General features: G+C 35.7%; 1 protein-coding gene across 1 annotated transcript; it reads right to left on the reverse strand.

Moving 5' to 3' along the window:
• Positions 1 to 7766: 7766 nt before the first annotated feature.
• acer3 (alkaline ceramidase 3) lies at positions 7767 to 14268 on the reverse strand. Its single transcript, XM_087807805.1, has 11 exons — positions 14114 to 14268; positions 12772 to 12882; positions 11833 to 11885; positions 11715 to 11767; positions 11447 to 11528; positions 11345 to 11380; positions 9870 to 9928; positions 9698 to 9799; positions 9530 to 9634; positions 9423 to 9468; positions 7767 to 9337 (listed from the first exon to the last, which is right to left on the reverse strand). The coding sequence occupies exons 1-11, from the start codon at positions 14214 to 14216 to the stop codon at positions 9284 to 9286; spliced, it is 804 nt and encodes a 267-aa protein (XP_087663931.1). The 5' UTR covers positions 14217 to 14268; the 3' UTR covers positions 7767 to 9283.
• Between the last annotated feature and the right edge of the window lie 928 nt (positions 14269 to 15196).

Genomic DNA, 15196 nt, shown 5'->3' on the forward strand with positions numbered 1-15196 from the left:
AAACAATCAAATCAGAAAAAGGAACTGAAACTGAAGGAACTGAATGTTCCCTCTAAGATGCGCGCCTGCGCAATCGCGCATCGCTCAAACATACTCTGCAGCGCACCTCACTCAGTGAGTGACAGGTGTCCAGCCAATGATACGATGCGTTTTACTTACGCTACGCAGCCAATCATAGCACACAGCGCTTGTGTATGTGCCCTGCATACACGCGGTGGCACCGTGCAAGCTGCTGCTAGTAGATCGCGTGAATTAATAAAATATGATATAAGAAAATAGTGAAGAGAGCTCAGATTGGCTGCTGTGCATGTCAATCAAATAGTTATGGCGCCGATTGGTTGTCAATTTGATTGACATGAACAACAGCCAATCTGAGCTCCCGCCTCTTCCAGTGTACGCACGGCAAAGTTTATATGAATCAAGAATAAAAAGAGCAAAACGTGCATTCTTCCCGACAGTCATTTTAATCAGTTCAGAAAAACGATATAGAATTATAAGCTTTGTTTTTTTTTTATAATATATTGAACAAAATAATGCGCGTTTTATGAAAATGTAAATAATCCACTGCTCGCCTCTGTAAATGCAGTATTCTTGTTAATAAGCGTGTATGTAAAATATAAACATTTACACCGTATCTAGACTAATTTACAATAGAGTGATTCATGTCAGACATGTTTAAAATTAGCAAATGTAAACTGTTAGTTTAAATTCATGTTTTCGTTTTTTTTTGTTTTTTTCATGACCACAGAAATGGAGAAATTTAAGTCTTGTGCTTCATTTAAATATGATCGACATATTGAAATGGAGGCATGGAAAGGGATGAACCCGTCTTAATTCTTTGTTGATTTTGACATGGAAAAAGGCTCAAATTTGTGTCACGCACATGCTGACACTGAGCTTAAGACCAGGTCTCATGGACATCTTTGGAAGTTACTCTCAGAGGAAAAGTATCTTCTTATGAGGAAATATGCTCCTCACGGACTATTTGAATCTAGTTATTTATGTAAGTCATCATTTTTATGAAGATGATTAAATCCACATATCCTTCCATCATGACTGATTATCAGTCCATTCACTTCATTCAGTGCAAGTGATCTGAGTGAAGTATGTACTTACTTATGTTGAGCAAATTTGATGAAGGTAGATCTTTTGAACTTGATCATTATAAAAGTAGCTCGCAAACCGAAAAAGTGTGGGCACCCCTATTTTAGATCATTTAAATGGAAAATTTAAGATTATGATAAATAAATACTTTCCATGGGTAGCAATCATGGACATTGATGTCTTCTTGAAGATGTGGACTATTCCACAAAATATTATATCATTTGAATGTAGAATTTAGAGAAATTGATAATTAAATCATAATATTGTAGCTAGGAAGCATAATATTAATTGTCAAAGATGACATGGTTATTATATAAATCAATTATATTATCCCAAGTTAATATTGAATGGATGCGATACTGGCCTGATGACATTACGTCTGATGTTGCTCACAGTGGTACAAGGGACCCCTCAGGGAGATGGTGTGTTTGCTCAGACGCGAACAAAATTAGAGGGAACCTTGACTGAAACCATGGCTCACGAAAACATTTCCATCTGAGGAAATTATAACTTATGCAATCGACCAAAAACTTCACTCAATAAGAATTTTCATAGACCTGAAAAAAACATTTGACACCTTTAACCATAATATTTTATTAGCTAAACTTAACAGATATGGCATAAGAGGAATAGTACTGGATTTCAAGAGCTATTGACACAAGCATCAACCTGCCTGGACATAGTCTGTGGTGTCCACTAGGGTTTGGTTCTGGGACCAAAACTGTTTACACTATACATAAATTATATTTGTTAAGTCTTAAATATTCTGGAATTAATACTATTTGCGGATGACACAAATATTTTCTGTTATGGGAGTAACTTGAACCAACTAGTGGAAACAGTGAGTCAGAAAATGTCTAAGCTTCATGTATGGTTTAATATAAATAACTTAAATCTAGTAAAAACTAAATATATACGGGAAAAAAGGATGCATCGAAAGTGTCAACATTCAAGTCAATGGAGTGAGCTTTGAAAGGGTAAATGAAAATAAAGTACTAGGAGTTATAATAGATGAAATGGTCATTTGGAAGCCACACATCAGACAATTAAAAAGTAAGTTTGTGGAATTATTATTATTATTGTTATTATGGAAGGCTCAGAAAATGGTAAATTAAAAAGCACTCCATATTTTGTTCGGCGCACTGATCTCTCCACACCTTCAATACTGCGCTTAGATCTGGGGCAATACATACCAAGGTTCCATACCACCCATATTATTACTTAAAAAAAGTAATAATAATTTAAAATATTTTTTTTGTACTACGCCAGCTAAAGGGCACATACAAAACATATATATATATTAGAAAAAAACAGATATATAATAAATCCAACATCCTTAAACTACATGACTTGATAAATTATCGCACTGTACTAATGATGTACAAGGCCGCAAACAAAAGCCACCCTCGTAACGTACAAGAGACCTTTCATGAGAAAGAATATAAACATAGTCTTAGAGGAAATATGAATTTCAGCGATACAGACTACTTTAAAATCCTTTTCCATATCGGTCACAGGTGTAAAACAATGGAATACACTAGAAAATGATATCGAACACTCAGCTACACTAAAGGTCTTCAAGAAGAAGTTTATAAATTTAACCATTGAAAGGTACAAAATGATTCCTGAAGGTTGACAAAGTCAGAGACCTAAGTGAGACATGTTATTGTGACGGCGTGAGATAATAACATATAACACTCTGTAACAAAACGATGGGCTGAGTTGGAGAAAACCCATGACAGTTGTACATATCAGGATGTGACATAATATGTTTCATGAGAGTTGAGATAAACTGGGCGTGTTTTCAACACGTCATGCGGGTTCTGGTGAACCTACATGCCTGGACAGGACCTCCGTGTCCGGCTACACCCTGGACAGTTGGGAAGAATGGAAAGTATTGTGCCTTGCTCCACTGTGGAGGATATGTACATATTCTCATTCATGATAATTGGAATGATCGTCCTGGGATTTGGTATCTTCAATTTGTTTCTGAAAACAAGGAAGATCGCAGCCGTGCAAACCGGCGCGAGGGAGGACAACACAACTTCGACCGGAACAATTGTGATCTACTGTTGTAACATGTTATGTGGAAATTGTCATACATAACTATAATCTGTTAAGTGAAAGTGAAACAAGGGCTAATATAAGATATTATTATATCTATGATTTTATTTCTTTACTACTACTACTACTACTTCTACTACTATTTTGAAGATACTGGGGGCGGGCTTCTGCTTCTCCCGCATTCCTTTCGGGACATGCATGTAATATGTGAATTACTATCAAATGTGATGTTGATGACTTAAAATGTCATGCCCGAAATAAACAATATTCATTCATTCATTCAACCCCATATGGGAAAAAGCGGCAAATTAATTAATTAATAAATGTATGACGAAAAAAAAAAATCCTGCCCCTTATTCAAACTTTCTATTTCACTATTAGAATATTGACTTTATTTTTTCATTTGCCTTTTTGGTATTGATGTTACAGAATACTGACTTTATTTGTGTGTCTTGTGAATAATAACTGTTTTTAACATATTTTCCTTAGTCTCTTCATGATTAAATTATCAACATAAACAACTTAATATTATCCACAGTTTAACAAGGACAATATAAAATTAAAATGGATTTTCAAGCTTTAAATTAAATTAATGTAAAATAGGATGTTTAAAACTAATGTTTTCCTGCTTTAACAAGCTTTCAAAAATAAGGAAAAAACCATGAGTCAGAGTTTGAGGAGTTTATTTCCTGATTTACTTTGACTCACAACAACTGAAACTCAGGATCAGATTGTGATCAGCTACTGAAGACTGATTGGAGTTTAAGACGTGGTGAGGTCATAACAGGAGTGTGTTGACTCATTTTGGGAAAGACCGAGTAGCTGGAGAAGTGTGTGGGTCGAACGCCCACAGTGGCTTTGACTTCACGAGTAATGGGCCTTGATGTTTGTCATGTATTCTGGAACAAACATCAGAAGCAGGATAAACGGAATATAGTTGCAATTTGAGTGCTACTGGATTATTGAAAAATGACAAGTTAATTGCGTCACTTTACAGTTTCTCTGTAAGATTTTTCTTGATCAATGTTCCAATACCTTGTTGATTTTCACTTTTAGAGGACTATGAACAAGTCTAGAGATCAATAATAATAACACTAATAACAGGAAAATCGCCATTTACTATCGTCCCTTATATTGAATATACATAAAATTGTTCACTGACTCTGGCTGATAGTTGATGGTTTTCCAACACATGAAATTAACTTATTAATGTGATTACAATGAGGAAGGAGAAATTATAAAAAGCCAAGATTGTCAGATAAAATGTTGAAGCTTTTTAGAGTTAAAAGCCTTTTTAATTTTCTAAAAGTCAGATACAATGAGCTGCATGTTTACTTATAAAGCTGCTAATGTTATAAGCCAACATAAAATAATAAGATAACAAATGAAACCTAAATGGCATAGAATTCGATTCAATATGAAAAATATATACAAAATGTATATTGAATTAAATCGGTTTAAAAATGTCATATTTAAAAAAATATCTTAAAATCAATTTGAACGAAAGAAAATATTAACTGTGTGTTTAACATGAGCAGCTGCAAGGCCCGGAGCAGCTGTCAGATTATAGATGGCTCATATTTACTGGTGTTCACAAATGTTGATGGATGACGACTATAAGTGCTCTTGCCTTTATATAAGCACGATTGGAAGTAAGTGACGTATGTCTAGTAGGTATTGAGTTGTGTTGGAGCATGCTCTTCCTGCTCTTTGTTGCCAAAAAAGACCAGATCTATCTACACTTCATTACATTCTCAATCAACGATCTTATCAAAGTCATTCATTCCATGTGACAACATCAGACAGAATTCCACAATAACAAATGTGTTATTACCACTTGTAACAAGGCTTGCTGATTATCCTACTGACACACTCTTTATTGGCTGCAAGATAACATCTACATTAACCACGATGACTCACAGGGGTCTGGAACAACACAAACAAAGTCTTTCAGGAACAAGACGCCTGCAACTTTGGCTCTTGAAACTCAAAAGCCACAACTTCCCAAAAACCTCACTTACTCTTACACATCAATCTTCAGTCAGATGTAGGGGTTTTGTAGTTGCTGAGTGACAAGTGTGTAATATTGCTCACGAAGTATCAAAGTAAATAAGCCAGATAGCAAAATGACATTGAATCAACGTTGATATATTGTCGGGCTGGTTACTTTCAACATTGATATCTGATATTTAAACTTACACTGAAAGTGCTCACTATGATCAACATAGAAACAATGTTAGATTTTCAATAAATTCTCACATTGATTCAATGTTGTTTCAACTATGTTATTATCAACATTGAAACAACATTGGATACATAAACAATTCTAACAATAACTCAACATGTCATTATATAAAGGCCATTTAAAAATTTCATCCATCCTCTGTATGCTTTTAATATTCCGTATTAAAAAAAATATTTTTAAAACTATTTAAGTTATAGTTAAACAAGCAGCAATCCAAACTAGTCAATAACAACACATTATCAAGTGATCTCACCCAACATATTACAAAAAAATACACACAAACGTCTTGGTATAATGACAAAATAAAAAGTCCGTTATTCGTTTAGATATTTATTAAGTATTTAGACAGTTAGTTCTAAATTACCATAGTGACACATTGTAACATCTAAATGTTTTCCACATTTATGGAACATAAAATAATTTCTTGAACAAATTATGTAACTTAACAATTCGCCCTCTTAGCTATTTTCCTTCCTTGGACTTGCAACTCCACCTTTCCTATCAGGTGCATAGCGGAGTCACTTCTGGACTGTGTTCCTGCACTGCAACGCTGTCAGTTTCCGGTCAAATTGGCGAGCAGCAGCTGAAAAACAAACAAAAAAGGCCAAAGGGCTGTTACATTAGTTGGATAAGACAGTTTTCTAAAATTATGTACTTTTTTATTTTTATTATTTCCAGCTGAATAATTGTGAATACTTAAATGTTATGAAGTTTATAAGAAAATGATACTTGCCTTGCATGATCCGGCTCTTTACTGCAGAACATTCCCTGTTGTGTTTCAGGAGCTGAACCTTAAAAACAGAATTAAATTACATGTCTTGAAGTCTTAAAATACATTATTAAAATTTTTTATCAGACTTAAATAATTTATTCAAAAATAACAAAATATAATGAACTTATATTACAACAACAATTCTAGACAACACATACCTACCTTCATTAAGCAGCTTCCACTTAACCCTAAAATGCAGTAAGGAAATGTTTTAACTTGGACAACACACCTAGGAAGTAAAGCGGTTCACTAACCATTATAATTCTGGCCAAAGTGCTGAGCAGTTTCTGAGCAGTTTCCGGAGGCTAAAAAAAAGACATAAAAACTGTAAATGCTTTTAAATGATAGTACTTGTATATGTGTACTTGAATCAGGGGTTGGAATGGAGGCATCTTGGTTTGACACTCCAAGTACTGCAATAACAAGAAGGTAGAAATAGATGCGTTAAAGTAAGCGTAGCAGTTAAGGTCACCACTGTACCTGGAAAATGAATAGCTGGTGGAAAATCGTCTCTTTGCAGAATTGGATTCTGACTCATCCATTTGGCCTTGTGAATAAAAATGTAACGTTGTTTTTACATTTTTGAGTATTTTTTCATTTTAAAAGTGTGTCGCTTTTGTTCCTCTATATTATTTAAGTCAAATAATCAATGTTATTTTTTGGTGCTCTTCTTCTTTCTGTTTTTGATTTCCATGGTCAACTGTGATCATTCAGAGGAACTTTTATTGTCAAAACGTGACACAACTCATCCACGTTCAGTGGAACAAAAGAAAAAAGTCAAGATGCTTTAATAATGAGCTGTTTTAGCTAACATGCTATTGAATAGTGATGCTATCAAGCTAAAAAGAAGAAAATATTAATTCACGGTACAGTAATATGCAAGTTATGAGTAGAACAACAATGACCAGGTAACCAGGTAGTACTTGAGGACAATGATAAATATTATATATAAGTTTAACAATAAATAATATGTTAAAAGGACAGTTTTTCTCCCTCTTGGATAAAATGTTTGCCGATCGCAAGTGGCCAAATTCCTGCCACAAATGCCCCTCCCTGTAAGTTGTCAATATTTAATATACTATCTATCTATCTATCTATCTATACACATACTCTATATGTATGTACCTGTATATAAATCCAACGAGACCCGGGTTATGACTGAGGACAAGAGGATACAGTGGACTCCTGCAGTTTTGAAAGCTGGTGTTTGGACAAATTTTGGTTTTAAAACAAATTAAAGCAATAACGACTTCATCAAGAGTCATAAATTCTGCAAACCCGGAGAAAAATACTTGGGCACTGCAAACACTGCAAATAAATCCTTGTTCCTACAGTATCGCAATATATTGCAATATATCATATCGCTGCCCCTGTATTGTGATACTTTTTGTATTTATAAATATAAAAACTGTATGTTTACACTTTTATATAAAGAAGATTTTGTAAAAAAAAATACTCAGGATTCTTAAGAAATATGTGAATTATTTCACAGAAGATTTCATCCCACAATGTCTTGTTTCAGGCTGTAATAGCTTTGAAAACAACATTGGAAATGACTTCAAAAGAAAGAAGACAACGATCAATGACACAATCAATTTTTAATCAACACCAGACATCAATGAGGACTCACTGGCACAAGTCTACGCATTGTGCAGTTTGGACAGGTCGAGCCACGATCACAACACTCATTTGAAAGACACGTGAAATGTATAGAAGTTAGAAGACTCACAGCTGGAAAAATGTCCAAGCCATTGCTGCCTTCTCCTCCCGGCAACAACAGGACGGCTGCAAAACACGTCTGAAGGAGATCAACATCAAGGCAACTTCGGAGTACACTGCAAGGTCTACAATAAGGCACCCACTGAATAACTGCTACACTTGGCAGCAGTTTTGAAAGATGAAATTCAACATATGGATGCATGAGCAATGCTAATACTTTCAGACGTTGTGCTTTTATGACACCATGGATCATGTTTTGCTTGCTAAACAAATGTGTTGGACAACGTTAAGTAACATTTTTACATGAAAGAATGTGCATCTTCACCTCTGTTTCACAGTTAAAATATCAAAATCCCTTCAATCCCATCACAGCAGACGTTTTAACGCGAGGTTTAGGATGTATGTTCGAAAAAGAATGACAAGTGCGCCCCCTAGTGCTTCCAGTTAGTTATACAGTACTGCCTCTCAGTTTACAACGTACATGACGATTTAAAACAATCTTAACCTTCATTTTAGTCAGCGTGAACATTATTAAGGTAGGTAACTGCTACATCATTTCACTACAAATTAAACAACAACACCATTCTTTTTTTCTAGATTATGACGCGCAGTGATTTTACCCCAAATGACAGAAATTAAATAAGCATTTCATTCTGATGCAGCATGTGGCTACCTAGCTTAGCCATTAGCTTATGTCATCTCGAGCTGTAACATTTTGAGACACGAGATAACTACAGTAAAACACTATGATATTTTAAAAACAAATTGTAGGTTGTTTTTTCTTTACTTACTTAGTGATTTAAACAACCGAAAGCAGCTAGACCAAGACAGCTAGCTAGTAACTGTTAGCTTCTAACATTAGCTATTGAGAACTATAAACAACTGCTAGTGTTGTCTTTTTATCTTCTAAATATTATCAGTCAGCTATTGCAGTGAACATTTTAGCTATGATTAAGTGGAATCAAGTAGTTTGGCTAACTTCCGTGAGTTCATCTTCTCCACCCAGTATAGGTTGTAAATACATTATCAGCATAACTGTCAATTACATTTTCTCTAAATGGCACAGTTATCCCTTGAACATAAACATGTGTATCAGCAATTATCAATAACTCCCATTGCATTAAACTACAAATACAATTAATGTGAGAACGACATAATACGAATCAGGATGGCATGATTAAATACATGGTAAAAACACATCTAATAAATTAGGTTTGATAACAAAAATTGTTGGATTAGTAGACGCCTCAGACCAGCGAGCAGAAGGGTCTCTACGTTGGTCCACACCGGCCCCCCTGGCATCAATGGAGGGTCTTCAGGGCCGATGGTGTCTGGAACTGATCACCAACTTTTGGCTGGTCTATGTCCTTTTTTTTCCATCAGCCATTCTTCTGCGGTTCAATGTGGAGTGTCGGCCAAATGCCACATACAAACTAAACAAACAAAAGAGATTTAGCTTTTCTTCATAATAATAATAATAATAATAAGGATATGATTCATTCATGACGAGATTCTTACCTTTATTTTTGGTCTGAACTTGAGGTAGGTGGATCGTATCTGTAGGCTACAGTAGAGGAAATGGATTTAACGACTGGAATTCCTCAGGGATAAAAGCAGAAACGTACCTGAGAAGTATGTGCAAGTAGGAGCCGAGGCCTGTGAAGATGTGCCACCACGCATGGAATTGTGTCGCCACTCCAGCAGCAGGAGGCAGCGTTAGTCTGCTGGCTCTGCAACACCAATATCTGGTTAAATATTCATTTGATAATGTGTTGTTTTTTAAAAGTTCCCACCTTATGGAATCACAGAAGATGTTGTCGATATTCCACAGCAGGAATCCGAACAGAAAGACACCTAGTGAGGTGTAGCACAGAGGTCTGAGCCAGGGGTACACCCTGAGAAGGAAGCCTTTCGTGAGTTTGTGTAAACAATCATTATGCTTTGAGCGTTTGTGTACGAACCTACCATGTAACAATGAAGATGGAGCGAGCCACTAGACAAGCCACGAGAGCACCATACATGACCTGCAGCGAAGAAGACACTATTTATTGTTCCTCATTTCAACGGTGTTTTCATGATGTTCAAGTTCAAATTAGCTACAGAGCGTTGTTTACACAGTAAGAGCCTCCAGCCTTTTTCCTCATTCCTCAAATATATACTGTACAAACGTTCAGCATGCAAGGTGCACACAGTAAGATAGTTTGTTTACTGGCTTCACTTTATGATCCGTTTGTTTCTGACATGATTATGAGTCTTAATTCAACTCAAGGTCCCGAGACAAATGTCATTTTTAATCAAAATATTTTTTTAACAATTAAATTCAATAATTTCTAAATTTTAAAAGTTGTATTTAAAAAAAATATAATTTATGATTAATCATTTATGTATTTAATTATTTATTGAAAGGTCACATTTTTTGAGCCAAAATGTTTGTGTTAATTTTAAAATTTCACAAATATTTTCAGAATTATTGGAATTAAAAGTATGAATGTTATATTTAAAATGTATTTATGAATAATTGGAATAAGAATCAAACTCTGTGTTCAAAAAAATAATTTATGTTTTATCATTTTTATACCGAAATTGTGATGTATTTCATTTAAAAAGGCTACGAATTTAATTAAAAAAAAAGTTGAATTTAGAAAATGTATACCTGAATTATTGGATTTAGTTTCAAACTATGTGTTAAAAACCCACTGACTTTGAAAATATCAGAATTAGATTCAGTTTCAGTTTATTTTATAAAGGAATTCAACCAACTCAACAAATGATTAAATTAAATGTACTGCTAACAATTTATTCAAGCTTTCAATAAGGAAAGTATTGAATTGAATCATTCAAAAAAATCAGAGCTTAAAAAACAATAACATTAAAATAAAACAACAAATCTAAGTTTCAACAGTTAAATGTAAATACTACATAAATACCTTGTTGACCTACTTACCCCGGTATGTTTCCTACATTGTTGAGAAAAATGTACTTAACCTTTGGACCCCTTGATTAACTTTGACATTTCTATTCTAAAATATCTTAGTACACCATAAAAACTACAGCAGCAACAGTCAACATTGAATGATTTCACCAGCACATAAATCTTTTAAACTGACGATGTGTTCACTTGGTTCTTTGAAGTTTTCAATACTATCAGCGGCGACCACGGCGTCTCTGTTGTGAGCCAGTGTGATTAGTAAACACAGCCAACTCCCTTGGCAACTTTATCACATTATCTTGAACGGACAACCAACACACACACACACACACACACACACCTGCTGATCCCAAAACACTCCACGAAATCTAGTTTATTTAACGTAAAAACTGTGATCTAAATACTCCTGAAAACTATGCTGACGAGTTGCTGCTTTCACTGGTGAGACCAAGAGTCGGCACAATAGTACAGCAACAATGAGCAATCTGATCCACGGGAACAAAACACTCACCTGGTGAAACACTGGCTCCTTCCACTGCAGGTACACCTGCAACACCACCGGCCGTCAGAGACATTGTCAAGGGTTGAAATCACGTGAAAAGAAAATACTCACGGCGGTGACCGTGACGCTGAAGATGAACAACAGTGCGATCGGAAACCACCCGACACTGTTCTCTTGTTTGAAGCACTCATATCTGGAAACAGAATGAAGGTGAAGCTTAAGTAACTGGCTAATGTGAGAGGGTGTTCCAGAAAACATCAATACAAAGAGAGTGCACTCTACAGCCAAGCAGCAATTAATGGTTTCACCAAAGGCTCCGGTTTCAATCTACAACGAGAATAAATTAATAAAAAAACAATAAATAACAATGAATACTTACACACAGTATACAAATACACATGTGCTGTAGATCATTGGCAGCTCGTCGAGTAGCTGCGAAACAAAAGAGGGGGTTATTTAAAAAAAACACACACTTTATCGCACCAACATTTGCTCACCTGCATCTCATAAAGAAGAGTCATGTGGAAGCACCATGAACCCACGCCGACAGCTGCAGAAAAGCCACAGTGATACCATGACATTCATGTTGTTTATATTCATTTACTGTCATTACAGAGTTCAGTAGATCATCTTGTCATCGTTAACAATCGTGACCCCAGTCGTCCTGCAGACCTACAACTGTCTCCATGAACCAGACCATCACAATATCCACACTATTAATGCTGTATAAATATTGACTTAAATGACCAGTACAAGTCAAATGCAAAACTAAACACTCCACTACAATGTAGTTTGATATATGACTTGATATATGAAGCAGGAATAAAAACTCTCTGGAGCTTTTTCTCCATAAAAACTGTGAGAGGTCTTCATGAAAACACACGTGAAAATAAAGTAAAACGAAATAAATCATATTATTGTCACAAGCGATGCTAGAAAAAGCTATTAAACATGAGGTTGTTGAAAATGTATATTTAAAGCTGTCAAGGGCAGAATTATGTCCCTCAAGAACGATTTAATTTCATATCAATGTGGCGTTTATACCTCATTTAAAAACAATTCATTTATGAATTAATATCAGCATAAAACACGTCATACAGCGATTAATAAAGTACTATTATGATTAAAGTACTAATATGATTAAGAATCCGGCTGTGATACATTTCAATATTTTTTCAATTCATCTTTTTGATTTCACATCCTTTGATACAAAAGTCAAGTCAAACTCTGATGACAACATCGAGAAAAAAAAAGGTCACATGCTTCAGGAAGTCAACAGAAACTTCTCATATTTAACTGTTGATCTCAGCAACTTTAACAGTTGTTTGTTTAATTGTTCACTGCCCACTGTTTGAATGTTAATAAATGTGTCAAATGTTTGAATGATATTTTCTCACCGGTGTCAGGCGATCATTTGAGATGTCGGTCTCACTCACCTGCGAGTCCCAGGAAAGAGCAAATGTAGCGGAACTCCAGCCCATGATGGTACGTCTGCACGGCTCCCCAGAGAGGAGGCAGAATCATGATCAGGTTGCTGACGGTGTTCCCTGAACACAGAGATAAACAGGAGACACTTGACATATAAACTTCCCGGTGACATGATATCAAGTGTGTGATCGAAGACCAGGCGACAGAGAGACTGTTGCTGAACAAATGTTTAGATGTGTATCAGTACTTGATGGTACAGTGAGAGTGCGAACTGAAGGTGAATTATCCACCATTGTAAGATCAAATATTTGTCCTGCTCGTGCATTTTTTTCCAAGTCGTGCATGACAAAAAAAACCAAACAAGGAAGTAGAGATAGACGTTACTTCATGGCACGACTTCTTCTTCTGTGAATAATGATGATCTAGGCAAGACTGTTAGACTGGAGTTTAAAATGTTTATTGTCAGTATTTGTAACGGAAACAAAGCCTTCTGGTCGTTTCCGTCACGTTAATGGAATCACAGTGAAAACGCTGTAGTAGCAAAGAACTCTCCAGCCGGTCACGCGTGACAGTGTGGAGCAGACAAAAGCCACAAACAACAACAACAACTAAAGAGTCATAGTGTCGTTAATGGAGCCGATTTGAATGTATGAAAAAAAGAAGCCATTGTTGGAATCGCTCTGGACGGTCTTGCTGGAGGCGACCTTGGACTGTGTTGCATCACTAATAAAGGGAGGGCCATGATAACAAACTATCAGGAGAACGACCTTCTTTTTCTTTACCATATAAAGTGAAACAACTGCTTTAAAGGACTCACACTGCAACACAACACACAAAAAAAAGATCAATGCTACTCCTACTTCACTTCCTCATCATGATCCTCACATTTTCAAAAACAAATATAGTAAAAAGGGGTTTTCTTGTCAAATAAATGGAATAAATATGCATTTATATTTTATAGTTATTGAAGATGCACACCATTTATTTTTTATTTCTCTAAAAATATTGATGCTCAGAAGGCACTCGTGGACGCAGGTATGTCCCAGCTACTCAGGGTGAGAGACAATCTGAACCCAATATGAACTCGAATCCTTCCTAGTGCCCTGTAGCTAGACCCCCTATGACGACACCAGGATAATAACTGATAATAACGATGACGTCAGCTCCACGGACACGTTGAAATAAACGGGTCAGATGGTGATTCATCTCCACTAGAAGTCACATGAACTACTGTTGACATTCCGCCCACTCGCCGTGGATCTTCACGCTCGCGCGAGCAACAATGACGAGAGTTGTTCTTCCACAGCAGCAGCTGTTGTTGTTGTTGTTGTTGTTGTTCGCTTCACTCACAGAACTCGGCGACGTAGAAGGAGACCACATAGTTGTCCTCGCACCAGTCCAGCGTGGAGGTCGGCCGGCCCCAGTATCCTGGTCTGTCCAGCGAGGGAGCCATGATGGAAGAAGAGGAGGAGGCTGTGGGTGCGAGTCCCAGTCGAGGACGTGCACGCGCTGCGCTTCCTCCTCCTCCCTTTCCTCCATGCGCGCTACCTCAAACCGTGGCGGGGGCGCGCACACGTCACAAAAACCCTTAGCCGGAAACGCGCGTTCTCGTGAAGATTCCTATTTTATATTATGGAAGTCTTTTTTAAAAATCTCAATAATAAAGGTAAGGTAAGGTAAAACTTTATTGATCCCTCAGTAAAGTTTTACCTTACCTTACCTTACCTATATTATTACAATAAACGGACAATAGCAGCATTATTTAATACTGCTATTATTATATTTTTTTAATGCACACATTTTTAGAAGATTCCTATTTTATATTATGGAAGTCTTTTTTTTTTAATCTTAATAATAAACATAATAAACGGACAATAGCAGAATTATTTAATACTGCTATTATTATGTTTTTTTAATGCACACATTTTTAGACGATTCCTATTTTATATTATGGAAGTCTTTTTTTTCAATCTTAATAATAAACATAATAAAACGGACAATAGCAGCATTATTTAATACTGCTATTATTATAGTTTATTAATGCACGCCTTTATATAAATTAAAATAAAGTCATATTTTCCAGTTACAGCTATGTTTGAATTAAAGTTAATTAAAGTGTTTTTTTCAAGTGTATAGTAAGTAAGTAAGTTAGTAAGTAAAAGTTATTTCTAGACCAGGGTCACAAAGCGCTTCAACAATCACTATCAATACACAGTTAAAAGTATCATAACATACAATACATACTGACTCCTTTAAGAAACATCTTAAGACGTTTTTATTTGTTCAGGCTTTTCCTTGATTTTCTGGAACTCCTGTTGTGTTATCAGTTTTATCTTGATCTTTAAAGTATATACTTTATTGAATATTGTTTTGATTGTTTAAGCGCTTTGTGACCCTGGTCTGGAAAAGCGCTATACAAATAAATATTACTTA

The sequence above is a fragment of the Callionymus lyra genome, chromosome 14 (assembly GCF_982586985.1).
Source record: "Callionymus lyra chromosome 14, fCalLyr1.hap1.1, whole genome shotgun sequence".
In the NCBI taxonomy this organism is placed as follows: domain Eukaryota; kingdom Metazoa; phylum Chordata; class Actinopteri; order Syngnathiformes; family Callionymidae; genus Callionymus; species Callionymus lyra.